This window comes from Lates calcarifer, linkage group LG7_1, assembly GCF_001640805.2.
Source record: "Lates calcarifer isolate ASB-BC8 linkage group LG7_1, TLL_Latcal_v3, whole genome shotgun sequence".
NCBI lineage: Eukaryota > Metazoa > Chordata > Actinopteri > Centropomidae > Lates > Lates calcarifer.
In genome coordinates, this window is record NC_066839.1 from 4,291,832 (window position 1) to 4,307,559 (window position 15,728).

At 37.8% G+C, this 15,728-nt stretch overlaps 1 protein-coding gene across 1 annotated transcript in view; it reads right to left on the reverse strand.

Annotated features, from left to right (window-relative positions):
* The window catches only part of tbc1d32 (TBC1 domain family, member 32), a 69,427-nt gene that overhangs the window by 11,617 nt on the left and 42,082 nt on the right, over window positions 1-15,728 (reverse strand). The window contains 4 exon segments of the mRNA XM_051071757.1: window positions 5,294-5,434; window positions 6,821-6,975; window positions 10,939-11,054; window positions 13,298-13,367. Of these exon segments, the coding sequence (XP_050927714.1) occupies window positions 5,294-5,434; window positions 6,821-6,975; window positions 10,939-11,054; window positions 13,298-13,367 (482 nt within the window).

Consider the following 15,728-nt stretch of genomic DNA (forward strand, 5'->3'; position numbering starts at 1 on the left):
TCTGCCACCTGTCTGTTTAAGAGTCACAAAAAGTTTCCAGCCACAGCAGAGTAATACACAAATCAATAGATGACCACAGTGGCAAGAGCTCTGTCACCCCTGGCTTTTACATTTGAACCAGGAGACGGCCAGAAAACATTAGTCAGATGAACTGAGAGGTTTACCAGCACAGCACAGGGTTAAAAGTTCACAAGTAAAAGATGAAAGTCAATTGTTGGGTCATTAAGTGAGCTCAGCAGAACCTGAAATGGTTCCTGTATTTCACAAGTAGCCAGCAGTTACTGTCGGCCAGAACAACAGAGATAATGTGATCCTACATAAAAGTCCTGCTGTGCTATTTAACAACAGATATCATTTCTCCACAAACAAAAAGTTACTATGAGACAAAAGCACTTCTACAGTAGTTGATTTTAGACCATACTAACATCTCTCTCTGCTGAAAGAAGAGGAATGGAGGATGGACTAGATACGATGCTAAGGGCTTGAACTGTATGTACAATGTATAAACAGCTCTGAAAGTCCACCAGCCATCTTTCTAATAAAGTTTGAAGTTATTTTGCTGCCATGTTGCACATTTTTCAAGCTGAAATACATGTTACAGCTCATTAAGTTGTAGTAAGAGATGCTCTGTACTTCAATATGACAACGTTCTGTTGCTCCTAACTTTCTCTGTCACTCATTTTAAATGTCAATACAATTGATTTTTGTTTTGTCTGACAAAGCCATTTTCATACAATAATGATTTTATCTACAGCTCAGCAACTTTGTATATTTAAAATTGAATGTCACGCTTCAGAGACAAATCAGACCAGCAAAAGAAGACCTGGAGCCCGAAGGAGACGAATGACGGTTTTTAAATTGTACTTGCCACAGATCACCAAGTAGATTTAGAAAATAGGATATCAGAATGTGTCTGTTATTTTACGTCATTTGCTGACTCTGCTTCATCAGCTTTTCTATGAGAATCTTTCTGGAAACATGTTTACTCAGAGTGAAAAATGAAATGATAACCCTCTGCAGTCATGAATATTGGGGAGGGATTAGGGGACAAAGAGACGAGCAGATGCATCCTAATGTTTATTTCTCCAGCTGATGACTGAGCTGAAATGTCTGATATTATTGCAGTGGTTCAACAAGGGATTCCCACCTGTTCTCGGTGAAAATGAGAGAAAATGGGTCTTTTTACTGACTAAGGACAAAGAAGGAATTAAAATTAAGACTTGCGTTTAGAGTAGTTTAGGTCCTCAGACTGTTAACAATGTTGTTCTGCATTAACGAGGGGGCATTACTGAAGACATGAATTATCAAGTCTTGGGGTGAGTTTTGCCATTAGACATGTTATTTAAACTGCTACTGCTGACACACTGCGACTTCTGTTTGGAGTTTAAACTGCACCATTTGAGTCGGTTATATCACAACTGGGGAAAAAAAAAGCACTGCCACACAATCACCAGGGGCAGTTTTTGAAAAACTACAGACAACCTGCTCAATTACAGCTAAGTGTGGAGTACTGGAAACCAAACGCATTTTCATTAAACCAAGTAGAGCTGGGCGATAAAGCAATAATGATAATCATGGCAATAGAATTCTATGTTGTGATATAAACTGATGTAATTTTTTCCACAATAGAAATAGAACAAATGGTCAGTAAATGTTTGACGTAATTAATTTCCATGCTTAGATAGCATGTGCAGAAATGAATAACAAACTGTCAATCATGTCTCAGGTTTTAGATTAGTTGTGTTACATTTTATCATTATAATTGTATTTCTACCTCAGCTTTGTCAAATGTTCCACTGTTTGTCACGTTCTGACCATAAAGAAACATTTTAAACCACAATTAAATGTCTGGTTTCTTTAACTTTTACACAACTCAACTGAAAATCAACTTTGAAGTAAACAAAAAGCTGAAATAAATAATGACCTTTGGCCATATCACCCTGTTCTTCTAAAAAACGAGCTAAATGTAAATGACAGAATGCTAATATGCTGACAATAATGATGCTAACATGCTGATAATAAGAAGGCGTTACCATGTTCACAGTCATAGTTTAGCATTTTAGCTTGCTAACACTAGCTAATTAGCGATAAATACCAAGTATAGCTGAGGCTGATGGGAATGTCACTCCTTTTGCTGGTATTGGTCATAAGATAAAGTCCTGTACAAACTGAACATTTGACCTGATAATGACACTACATGAACCTCATGGTGGTGCTAGATGAAAGGTCAGGGGATCACTAAAGTCAGCAGGATTTATGCTCTGTCAACCATGGATCTCTGCGCCAAATTTTGTGCCAGTTATATTTCACTAAAAGCCAAACAAGTCAACCTGCTGGTAACACCAGAGGAGAAGTCGGGGGATCACTGAAGTCAGTCAGCTTCCTCCTTTAGAGAACATGAATGTCTGTACAAATTTTCATTGCAATCCATCAAGTAGCTATTGAAGTATTTCAGTGGTGAACTGACAAACCAACCAATAAAAAAGACTGGCACTGCCATCCCTAAAGCCAAGCTGCTTGACAGCATGCTGAAAACTACACGTACAATCAGTAGCTTTGAATCTGACTGAGCTTCACACTCTCATATGCAGTTTTCCAAACACTCAACAGACAACAAACAGTGCACACACTGGGTTTTAACTAATTGTCATGCCAATAATTAGCCACTGTGTTCACTAACAACACAAGTCTGCTCAAGCATACAAACAAGCACCACTTAGGCTCCTCAAACATATTAGATTATTATCACTCCTTCCTCAGCTAAACTGCAATGAAAATACCGGCATTCTAATTTGTGTTATAATAAAAACAGGGAACGACTGGATCTGTGCTGCCCTTTGTGTCTAAACCCTCAGGCACAAAAACGACTACACATACTGTACTTCCTGTGACTGTAAATCCCTCCAAGGTCTTTCCAAGAGCAGCTCTTTTCTCACAGTGGCACAATGTGATTTTCTCTGTTGTTGATGTTCCTGTGAGCTGAAACTCAGGGGCTAAAGGTGACTGTGACTTTATCCTCTCAGTATTCTTTACTTCATTTTCTTTCTGCCATAAACAGGCTTTCAGTGATATTATTAATCTGAGCAGGTCAGATCACAGCAGCCCGTTCACAAAGACATCACAACCTGCCTGTGTGTGAAACACTGAATGTTCTGCTGCGGAGCGGAGTGATAATTCAGTGTCACTGTTCATCGGCTTTCAGTTTAATTCTTACTGTGACAGCTTGTCTTCTATTTTGTTTAAGATTCCAAACAAATACAAATTGAAAACTATCAAAAGACATACTGTATTGCAACGTGCTGATATTGGAAAAATATTTTCATGTGTTCAGCTTGGCTTTAGATTAATTATTGTCTATAGACATTACTTTTATTTACATTACTTTTATTTAACTCTATTTTATTATTACTGTTATTATAGCTTTTAAAATGCACTTGCTGTAATTGTCTGCATTTTTATTTTTTTGTCTTTAACCTAAATATGTTCTGTCTTTATTTCAAAATTTAATGCAAATAAAGTTTGAATCATTGAGAAAAAAATTCTGCAGTTTCTGTCAGCCCCACAAATCATTTTTGTTTGACACCTGTTGCTGTAATATTAATGGTCAGTCTATCAATATGAAAATACTTGGTGACTATTTTCATAATCGACTAATTGTTTAATTAATTTTTCAGGCAAAAATACAAAAAAATGTTGTTTTCAGCCTCTCAAGAATATAGCTATTATATTTCATTAAAAACTGAAAATTGTTGGGTTTTCCACAAAACAAAACAAAATATTTGAATATGTCACCTTAGACTTTGAGAAATTGATGGATATTATTTTCTAGTTTCTGACATTTTATAGAATAAATGACTGATGGATTCATCTAGCAAACAAATGGCAGTGATGGAAATAATGTTTAATCAGAACTCTCTACTCGTTCACTGGGCGGATTTTAACTAACTCTTCAAACTGGTGGCTGAAAACGACTTTTTGAGCTGTAATGGCTGTAAGTTAATATTAAGGATATTTAAAGTCATTATGCCCTTGGTACAGTGTGGAGGAATAAGAACCATAAACATGTTACTCCTCCTGAACACAACAGTATTTATCGTGTCCTTAACACCAGTCGCTGCTCGCACTAAAACAAGTTCTCTTCCTGCCACATGCTCCTGTTCTCAAAACAGTCTGACTGTTTCAGATGTTTAAAAATCCTGTAAATGGATTTTGACTAAGGCCTGTGTTCACACACACACACATACACGCACGCACGTTTGCACACCACCTCTACTGTATGAATGTCAGAGGTGTATAATGCGTCATTTGCCACTGCTGCTTTGTCAGGCTTTCAAAGCCCAGACTTTTGGAATAGATATTTCCATTTCTGACTGAAGAACAGGTGCCCATTATCGCCTTGAAGAGCGAAGAGATGAGCTGAATGCTAACGTATTACTACACCCTGGAGATGGCGAGATCAGATCTTTGATGCAAATGCGGCAAGTCTTATACACACACCTGCTGCCGTACATTATGTGAGCCTCAACTGTCAAATGCCGACACAGAAGACAGGATCAAACCTAAGAGGATTCAAGGTGAAAAACCTTTTTCTCTACCCTGTTGTTTGTGAGAGAGAAGTCTGTGTCAAAGGAATCAAGTGTGGAGGAGCAAAGATCTAACTTTTCAACTGCTCTGTTATTTAAAAAAAGAAAAAAAAGATTTAATGTCAAAGCCGTATTTTGGTATTTTAAAGTCGATTGAAGTCAAAGTGTGGTTAGAAAGGTTTTAACCTGTTTTGGGTCTAAATGTTGTCATCAATAATAAGATTTTAAAAAACTGATAAAAAATGGATTGCTAGTGACAAAATGCTCAGTTCCTTTTCTTCCCTCCATCAGTAGTCATGACTGCGCTGATACAAGAGGCTCAGAAAGTGGAAAATATTTTTACAAAAATACTAAAGTAAGAATTAAATATTTAATTAAAACTAATTGTCTGGACAGAAACCATTGTCTTCAGACTTCATCATTCTAACTTTCTGTGAGTGTTTCTGTGAACCCACATTATCACCACAGTTGATTCTATTCTGAATAATGCATCAGTTTTAGCAGCACGATTTTTACTATGACTATTTCACTGGAACAAATCTTCATGAAATGACCCGATTAAAGCCTGAAATCCTCAGTGGACTGCCAATCTTTTTTCAAATGAACTTAACAGAAGTGAAAATGACGCTGATTTTTGGGTTTCATCCAGGTCAACTTTTGTTGGACTTAGCTTTAAGTGAACTGTTTGTGTGATTCTCTACAGATCATACCTGTGATGGGGTGAAACCAGACATCCTGAAGGCAGAGTGGACCAGAGGAACCTCAGCTTTCAGCAGCATTTCCACATAGTGAGCTGTACACCAGTAGACAGGAGGGATTCCTGATTCAGCCACTCCCACAGGGACATGGACCTGTCACGACAAACACAAAGGCGTTTATCCCTCTTGATCTTGGAATACTTTTATATTTACTGTGGCACTTTAAATAAAGTTTTATATTACTTGCACCACTGGTGGATTTGTAAACACAAAAAATAAGAAAATACAAACGTCAATTGCAAGCCCTATGTTTTGTGTTCAGTGCTGATGTAGAGATAAAAACAGTCTTGAAATCTTGACAACCTTCATTCTGAGTAATGGAAATAGAAACAGCAGGCAGCTTAGTGTTAACACACACAGACAGGTGTATGTCTCTGTGTGTTATAACGATGACCACATTCCCTCCAAAATTTTGCCTCCACCTCTTAATTATTTGTGCCCTTTCTGTTTTCTGTGATATTGACTAAATCGACCACGTTGCGTAGTTTGAGGCCAACTGCTGTGTGGAGAATTCACCGGCTGCATCTGCATCAAAACACGCTGAGAGCACGTAACACACGTTCAGTCGAGTCAAATTGAGCCGTAATTGACTCAGGCGAGAGACGACAAGATGACAGAGGTAGATATAATGACAGAAAAACTTAATCTCAGCACCTCAGTCCTCCCCTGCAATTTAGAATGACTGAAACTAAACTTCATTTTAAATTGAGATGAACTATTCTTTTTACTCTTATTTCTCCCCTCATTTATCAGTCGTCTTCCTTTTTGCAGTACTCCTCATCTTTATCAGATCAGTTAAAAAAACATCCTATTTATTTTTCACCACAATTAAAAATACATTGTCTAAGATGTTAACAGCTGTTCACACGTGTACGTTTTTTTCTTGACGTAAGAGGTCAACAGGAGTCTCTCTGTAGATACCTGGAGTGTAGGTTCTGATGGATTGTTCAGCATTGGATTTAACAACACTAGATGGATGTATTGTACATGATCAGACTGTATCATGCTTTAATTACATTCCCTGCAGTAACTGTGTTTACATTCTTCCATTTACTTTGTGACAGTGTGAAGGTCAACCTTGTTTCATTACTGTATATGAGACTTTCCAGTGCAGTTGCCATATTCATTTGCTGCTATAGAGAGTGGAGGTGGGTGTGATCTGCAGTGGGGATGGGGAGGAGTCTCACACTATTTTCAACTGAATATTTAAATCCAATCTCAGTCTTTCTCCTGAGCAGCAGCAGTGATTATTCTGTCCAGAAAATGGGGAATTCACCATCCTAACTGAGCTGTCCCAAAACAACAACACATTAAAGATGAGGGATGTTCTGTATATTGAAGTATTAAGGTCTTTCAAACCTCAGTTTTGGGGCTTCTAAGTTGCAGAATTACTGCAGATTTAAATACTAGTTTTAGATCCTTTGTGTCTGTGTATAAACCCATTGTACTGTGGTTGTGTTTGCATGCCGTAACACTCACAGATGCATGTATCCTTGCAGGCCAGATGAATGCAGAGGTAAGCAGAGAGGAGAGGTTGAGTAACAAACGCAGAGATCGGTCCATGTCTCCTGCCATGATGAGGAAGACTGTGGAGGCCAGCCAGTCGTGTCCTGGATAACCATCCTGCTGAGTGACTGGTGGACAGAGTTAAAGAGCCAAAGCACTCGTGGATATAGAAGATATAAAGATATATGATTCAATGTTTAAAAAAAAAACATAGCTCCTACATTTAAGTGGTTCATTGGCGATAAATGGAACTGATGTGGACTGTAAACCCATTCAGTGTTCATCTTACCTTTAAATGAGCCTATTGTACTGGTATTGTATTAAAATGTATTTAAATGGCAGCTTTAGTCAAGAGAAAGCACCATGAACAGACTATGCATTTTATCACTACTTAATGATCCACAGAGCTGTATATCAATGTGGTACAAAACAAATCAGACTAATGTGACTTAGCAGATCATTTCCACCTACAGCAGGTGGTTTTGAATTAATTCAAACAGAATTAGTTATGTATATATTACATTTCAAAGCTGAAATACACTGATTGTGCCTTGATTTAAAATAATTGGTAAAGATTCTCTTTATGTGTCAAAAGAAATTGACACCTTATGTTGTGTTAAATAAAGCGTTTAGCGAATACCGCTTTACCATCAAATGATACTGGTGCCAGTGGGTGTCAACCACAGAGCGAGTAATGCTTTGACAGTCAATTAAACCCGATACACCAGACCATTATTTCATAGCTGAAAAACAGCCTCCTACAGTTAAGACTGCCAAGATCCAATTTCTCTGTCTGCAGTATAATTCTGAATTTGAGAATAAAAGCATTAAACAGACCAACTCTATGTATATCTGCTGGAAAATATGAGGTTGTTTTTGTTTTTGTGGGCTATGAGGAACCAAGTGTGAATCCTGTAAGAAATTTAGCCAATGGGAGTCTTTTGTTACAAGGTCTTGCAGGTGGCATTTCTGCTCCGAGAACATCACATTACATGAGCACTAAAATAATACAAAACACTGGGGTCATAACACAGTCAGACTTTAAGGTTTTTATCTTAAAACTTTCTCCTGAGGGGCTTTTGAGGCTCTGGAGCATTTACTCTTTAGAAGTTCAGTTTCATTTAGACATTTAAACAACTCCAGGCTAACGACACTTCCTACTTTTTATGGCTTTTTGCTGAGTCGCTGCCTTTAAAAACTCTCTACCTTTAACTTTTGTTTAGGAAGAATGCACACAGACAGATTTAATTGGTAATTTTTCTCTTAAATATTCAGTGAACATAATATAACCACAATTAAAAAATATGTCTGTCATGAGGATTTAAATTAGCTTATTATTTAATGTATCGCGAAAGTAACTACAACTACTAAATAAAAAAATCACAGGCAACTTTTAAACTAACACAGACAAAAGAAGTCTGAAAATTTAACTGAATTGAAAATTGAGACCAAGATGCAACTGAGAAAAATCTAGAGACGAGGTTGTCCTTATTTACAATGTGCATTCAGCATTATCTTATAATCATCATTTAGATGATAAGAAAAGACATAAGACATGTTTTCCCAACCTATCTGGACACCCACTAAAGAGATCTTGTTCCCCCACATTGAGATGCTAATTGAACTTATGTAGTAAAAGAGAAACACAGGTGTTGGCGGTATGATCTGGATCTTAAAATCATTGTTCAAAAGATGTCTGAGCTCACTAATGGAAACCAAATCCACAGAAAAACAGAGCGTGCTGACTGCCTATTAAACTCAAAGAAGCACAGTCAAATGAATACTTGACTCCCTCCGAGCACACTGATTGTGTCATCTGTTTTGACGGGAAGTTAAAAATGGAGGCAGATAAATGAGAGGGCACATCTTGGTTGCTTGGATGTGAGGAGCTGTTGTGACTCATCACTTCAGATCCTGTTTGTTGCATTTTGGCATTTATCAGAAGCCTGGTGTCCTGGTTTAAATCTGGAAATCATTCTGTTCTTAAGTGGACCTAAAGTTCTGTTTGTTTTTTTTTTTCCAAACAACTATTTCCAAGGTTGAGAATGAACTTTCAAACTCCTTAGACCTACAATTGCTCAAAACATGGATACAGTTATGGTCAAGATAATAACGCAGCTGAGCAGACAACATCAGCTATGGTGTACACAAAAACTATGCTATGAGTTTATTCAGCATTATTAGACCCCGTTTTCCGTTTCACTTTAGTAATGCTTTAGTTTCTAAAAGTTTTAAAGCAAATGGCCATGGACCTGTGTTATGGGATGCAACTGAAATTTGAAACTTGTTTTTTGCGTCACCAAAGAAACTAAATTAGAGCATTCTGTCAATTTTTTTAATAAGACATAAGTACAACTTTGGCTTATCCTATGGGTCCAATTTTATTGAAAATATCTGTTGGGTCAGGGTTTGGTTTCATACACATCTTTTCCATCTAACAAAGTCAGCGATATCTTTTAATAAAGTTTTATCCAAGTAATTATCACTTACAGAAACTTTAAAAAGACATTAATGTGAACTGTACTTTCTTCAGACTCACTGCTTTTTGGTCTTGCCCTTGTACAAAACAACTGAAGTAAATTTTCACTACTTTTTGCTGATCCTATAATATATACCCTGTGTTATTTATAAGTCAAAAACAACTAGCTGCAGTTGAACGCTCTGGGGAGAAAAGTAGTGCATGGATCCTCAGAAAAGATTTTTTTGGTGAAAGGAGTTGAATGTTAAAATACAGTATGGATATATAATGCAGCAGTATGAGCCGCTTGGTTTAACCACTGCGCCAATAACAAATACATGCAGCGAAACATCACTACATGCTCTTTGAAAGTGATTGACAGACTAGCCTCATTCATTTGTAATACACTCTGCCAAGACATCACTTTGAATGATAAAGAATTCTAAATAAAGCAGAGGCCCATGGGAATGAGAGCATTTTCATCTACCATCACTTAATGACATAAATGAGGCGGGAGAAGTTCACACTAAAATATCAACATAATTAATTTATAATCTCTTGAAAAGTATATTAATATCATTTTTAAAATCAATATATTGTTTACTGTGCAGTACAGTTTATACCTGGTAAAACTTTATCAATCTTTTCACCACTCACATATCCCTAACAGACAAGTTTTAGTTGCAGAAACATTTACGTTCAGTATGCATGCGGCTAAGATACCATTTAATCACCCAGCATAAAAAGATCTTTCACAACCAACTTCCTCATATCAGCTCAAATGTCAGTGTGGACTCCGTATTGTTGCTCCTTTACAAGGAAAATGTCAGTCTGTTTTATATTTGTGAAGACACGCTATCTCTACTCGATGTTTTCATGTTCAATTGTCTGCACACAAAGGAAACTTACTGAAGGACAGAGGAGGCCTATCAGTTGCTATGTGGGACAAAAGAAGTCTGAACTGTTCAGTTAGACACAGATGGAGGAAGATAATCTGCATTGTGGTGACCAGACAGAGATGGACACTGTCTGTCACTCCTCGTCTCCCTCAGAGTGAGGCGCATGGAGCTGTCAACGTGACACTGCTCCTCTCATCCTCAACCTCTCTATATATGTGAAGATAAGTATGGAATAAAATACAGTGTGTGAATGCATCATTGTGGAGTCTGCATTTCTTTCTTTGTGTTTAAGTATGTATTTTAATGAATGTACAGTGAATATATACAGCGTCACTTTCCCTTCCATCAACCCATCTTTACTTTAGCTTTTTAATACTATCAAAGTACATTTATTTTGGATTGCTCATCTTATTTTTTATTTAACTAATTTTAAATGTTATTTTCAATTTGTTAAGAAATAAAATTTATTTGGATTTGTCATATAACTCTTTAGGGAGGTTCACTTTAAAATGTATTTTCAAACTCCCAGAAAGGGAAGTTACTTTGGTGAGGTCTCTCTTCACCAAACTTTCCATACATTTTTAATTTTACAACTCAAATCACACACTAATGTATTTAAACAACCAGGCTAGTCCATGAAAATGTGCACAGTGTCACAGTGGTAAATACCTTTCACAGCTACAGTATTTCTACCTACTGTGCACAGATGCAGATGTAGTCTCATGAAAGGATACTGAGCTCAGAAGACGTTTTAACTCTCTGCGAGGACAAGAAGATCTTTATGTGCTTCATTAGCAGCGTCAGGTTGTGCAGAGCATCGTCTTTCAGTAGCTTGAGGTAGCTGCCGTACCTGTGGATATAAGTCAAAACAGAAATAATGTAGATTTGTTTGCCCCAAGCAAAATTCATGAGTTCCAGTTATGCTTCAATGTGACTCCTCAAAACTCAAAGCAATTTTTTATTTTGGCAATATTACTGTGGACTGTCATTTTTTGGAGCAGCGATTTTCCTCACAACTCCCATAATCCCTGACTTGTACTTACACAGAAGTCACACAACACAATAGGAGATGTATATTACTGAACTGAGACAAAGAAATACTAATGCATCATGCTAATACCCAGAATGACTCATCAAAACTACATTCAACAAGTCTAACGTAGTCAGATTTAGCTCAGTCTGACACTTGTAAGTCAAGGATTAATAATAAATTCACGTCAAACAACTTTTAATCCTATAAGACATGGTTCTCTGTGGGTTACGCTCACACACTGTGTTCTGTTGATGCCAAAAAATGCAAACATGACACAGTTTTTTCTGAACATGCTCTCAAACTTTTTAGCTGCAAAGCTCCCTTCAGGGAATGTGTCAAGGAAAGAGTTATATCGCTGTGTAATGTAGCAGCGGGGTGTCATTAAAGACAGAAACGAGCAGTGTGAGAACAATAACACAAGTCAGAGGGCCTACTTATGGGAAAATACAGAACAGACCAAGTATTATGCAAGCTGGCTTCATTAGAGTCAAAACAAAACAGCAGGAGAATGCTTAGACACCTCTGGCAGGTGTGGGGGGTTCGGTACTAGGAGCAGAGGGGAATAATATTCATGTGTAGATGCCATATTTTCTGATGCCTTCAAGAACTACAGACAAAGTTGCCTTAAATGTTAAAAAATAGAGTGGACAGACCATCTCTCTGGGTTTTCAGGTCCACATCTTTGTGAGCTGTGTCCTTCAGAGGACCTGAAAGCTCAGAGAGATGGTGACGATCCAGCTACTGAATTTGAAAACAGCTAACATCACCTCTTGCTGTTACGCTGCATTTAAATCTCCTGTCTGTCTAGAAGAGTTGTTTTCTCTATTTCTCCAGCAGTGGCCTTCTCTCTTTGCATCTCTGATGCACATTTGCAGCTCAAGAAAAAATCCTTTTCCTTTGTAATTCTGAGGGAAATTCCCAATTAACCCAATACCCGGGGCCAGATGTATAAAGGAGAAAACACACACTATTTCACACAAAATTATCAGAGCACGTTGTCTCCAGGATGTGCATACCTCTCACATAATACGAACATGCATACCACATTTTACAGAGCTCAGCGTGATATTAAAATGGCAAAATAACATACAAGTCTGAATCTAAAATGGGGAGCAGCAGCTATACATGAGGAGCTCTGATGTCACAGTTAAATTGCTGGCTGTACGTTCATGGGCTGATGGAGGTGGAAGTTTAAATATAGGTTAATGTTGGAGTGTTGCTGTGGCTCTGCCATGAATGCATTAGCATCAGGAAACTCAAATCAACAGACTAAAATGTGTCAAATGTGTCTGCCATATGTACAATTTCAATATTATTATTTAAGAATTCCATGTAATACATGTTGTGATTTTGACAAGTGATATGAGCAAATACACGTGGCAGAAAGGAGCTGTTACAGAATCAATCTCTTTGCATTTGTATATGTGTGTACAGGCATGTGAGTGTGTAAACACGTGCATTATGGTTATTTATTCCTACCAAACCAAACCCATCAGCACTGGCTGCACCTTGTGTTTGCTGCTAAATAGAAAATGTTAGCATGCTAACACAGTAAACTAAGATGGTGAGCATGTAAACACTGTACTTCCAAAACATTGGCATGTCATTGTGAGCATATTAGCATAGCATAGCATCAAAGTGCAAAGCATAGCCTCACGGAGCCACTTCTATGCCTATGCACTTTTCATTCAGAGACTGGTGGAGGAGACAGAGGTATTCAAATGCAAACATGAAGTGTACACATTTCACAATGGGTGAGGTTTAAAAATCTGAACCATAAAAATGCACAGTTATATACAATTGACAGGAATGTACTTCCTCCTTATACAGTTTATATTCCAACTCCAGATTTTTTACCATTATCCTTTTCTGATTTCAAACACTAATTCTCTGGGGAAAAAAAGGCAGAGCATCACATCCTAAATCTTTATACTTCAGTGAGTACAAGAGTTGAGGTAAAGAGTTTGTACACAGCAGGTTCACTGTCCTCGGCTGCTGCTGCTGTAATAAAAGTCTTATTAAATATGGGTTTATGAGCTGTAGAAAAACACTTTACATACCTGAGACAGGTGTTGATTCCCAGCTGTTCCACAGATGATAATACAGCACTCTTCACACTCTTCTCCTCTGCTGTAAAACAAGGTGATTAAAGATGAGAGGTGGTTATTATCAAACAAGGCCAAACCTGCAGAGGGAATATGGATGGAGGGTTTTTTGGTAGAGATACTCCCCAGATGTCACTAACAGCATTGAGACAGTGGAGAACGGGAAAAACATGACAAACATATCATGACTTGTTACTTTCAAGCCACTGTAGATGTGATGTTGTGCTAGGTCATTTTGTAGTTGGCAGTTTTACAGCAGTTGTTTGGCATTTAATTGTGATGTTTGCGAGGTACTGTGGTGTCAAGGTGACTTGGGTAATTTCACTGTCAGCCATGGGTAATTTCACAGCAGCATTTAGATGGTTTAGAGCAGTGGAGTCACAACTCATGATTTTAGGAGTGTGAAAAAGTTTTGGGAAAAAAAAAAAAAATTACAGTATGAAACTCTGAGCCTTGTGAGAAAGCTCTTTATCTCAGGACTTAATCTGTGGAATTGGGTCCTACAGTGAGATACTATAGCAGCTGAAATATACTGGAGCATGGCAGCTTTAGATCCACATGCCAAAGCTTTGTACAGACTGTTGAGCTATCACTCTCCAGCTGCTCTCATGGGTTCTTACTTAGCCCCATTAAGTGTTTGGAATCATAAAAATATATTAGTTTTTGGAGTTACAGTTGTAATTGTGTGTAGAGAACGATGAATGAAGCAATAACTGCAGGAGGAGTAATATTTTGTTTTGGGAGTTGTTTTCCACTGCTTCTTGACTTTGGGGAAACAGAATATTATTACATTTGTGCTAATGCATCCCCTGCTTCAGACAGTTTGTGGTAAGATGATGAGGAGAAGTATTATCCAGATGGCATCAGTGGCAGGGAAAACTTCAAATCCAATTTACAGACTAATGGTGCAGAAATATTCAGGGGAAATGATAATATGGTGGCTGTAATCTACATATCGGAGTGATAATTCAACATTGTTACTGTTGAAAAATCAGAGCTGGGCAAATGTAGATTAATAGCAGGGCATCAAATCTCATATTAATTGAGAGAGAATAGCTTTTGATGAGGGCACGAAGCAGCACCAGGACAACTGGTTCTGTATTTCCTCTCTCACCCTTTTTTCCTCACATATTAACATCTCCAAAAAACCTCTTGCTGATGGCAATTACTGTCTAATGAAGATGAATGCTCTCTTGTTGTATTTATTCCCTCCCTCCTCATCCCTCTCTCCTCCTGTCTCTCCAGCATTGTGCCATTGCACTCTATTTTACAGTTTGTAATAACTATAATCACAGCCGTTTAACTTTTGTTAAAAAGAGCCACTGTTGAAAGATGGCACATGCAATGTATCTCTGACATTAGTTGTGACAATCTGTTCTTAATTGCTGAGCAAAGTGACTGTGAAAGTTATGAAGACAAATCTGTGGCTCTGAGTTGATTCAGTTTCCAGAATCTTTACAGTCCTCTGTGTTTAGATAAACTGAAACAAAAGTAATCTCGAAAATAAGGAAGCCTGCAGAAAAAGGGCTCAGGAGAGTAACTGTTAGGAAACACACTAAGAGAAAATGACATCTACAACATGTACAACACCTGCAGGAGCCTGCACAATCTCTGCACATAAGCACATTTACAAATGTGTGCAGCCTTTAACATAAATGTGAAATTGAGACTGCTCTTTTTTTTCTTTCTTTTTTTTACAGTGCATACAGTGTGGCCCAGTTGAAAGCACCAGATCAAGTAAGTCAGTGGATTTTGAACTGAGATATTGCTGCATCAACTGCTGTTTCCACGGTCAAGAATAAACTGGTGATGCTCCACTTTCAAGCCAACATGGAGGAGTCCTAAAAGTTCTCAAAATATAAAAGTCTGAACATCTGCAGTTTCATGAGTAAACTTCATCATCTCTCAGCTGTTGTTACCAAGTCAAGACTGAACTCTCAAACACATTTATTTCTCATTTCTGTACAGCTTGTTTGTGAAAAAACAGCAAACATGGATGCTTGGGTGGCTCAGGTAAAGTTCCATCTACCAGAGCAAAACCAGGTCAGATTATTTTTGTACTTCAGCTTCAGCTAACTTCACCTAGCTAAAATACTGAAGAGACGGCACTATAACCAAAGGTAGAATGGGGTGACAAAATCTATTTAAATGAGGATTCATTTGAGAAAGCACAGATCGTGGTCTGGGCTATTAAGATGTAACAGTTGCATAAAAGGTGCCCCCTCTTTGTTTCCAGCCACCCAATTTCGACAGGCAGCTGAAATAAATGAGATTGCTGGACAGCCGGCTTCAGGAGTCGGAGCCATGAAGGGTGAGGAGATACAACTCAGAACACTGAGCTGACAGAGGTTAATACTTGGCAAATGAGTCTGCTCTCTCCATACAA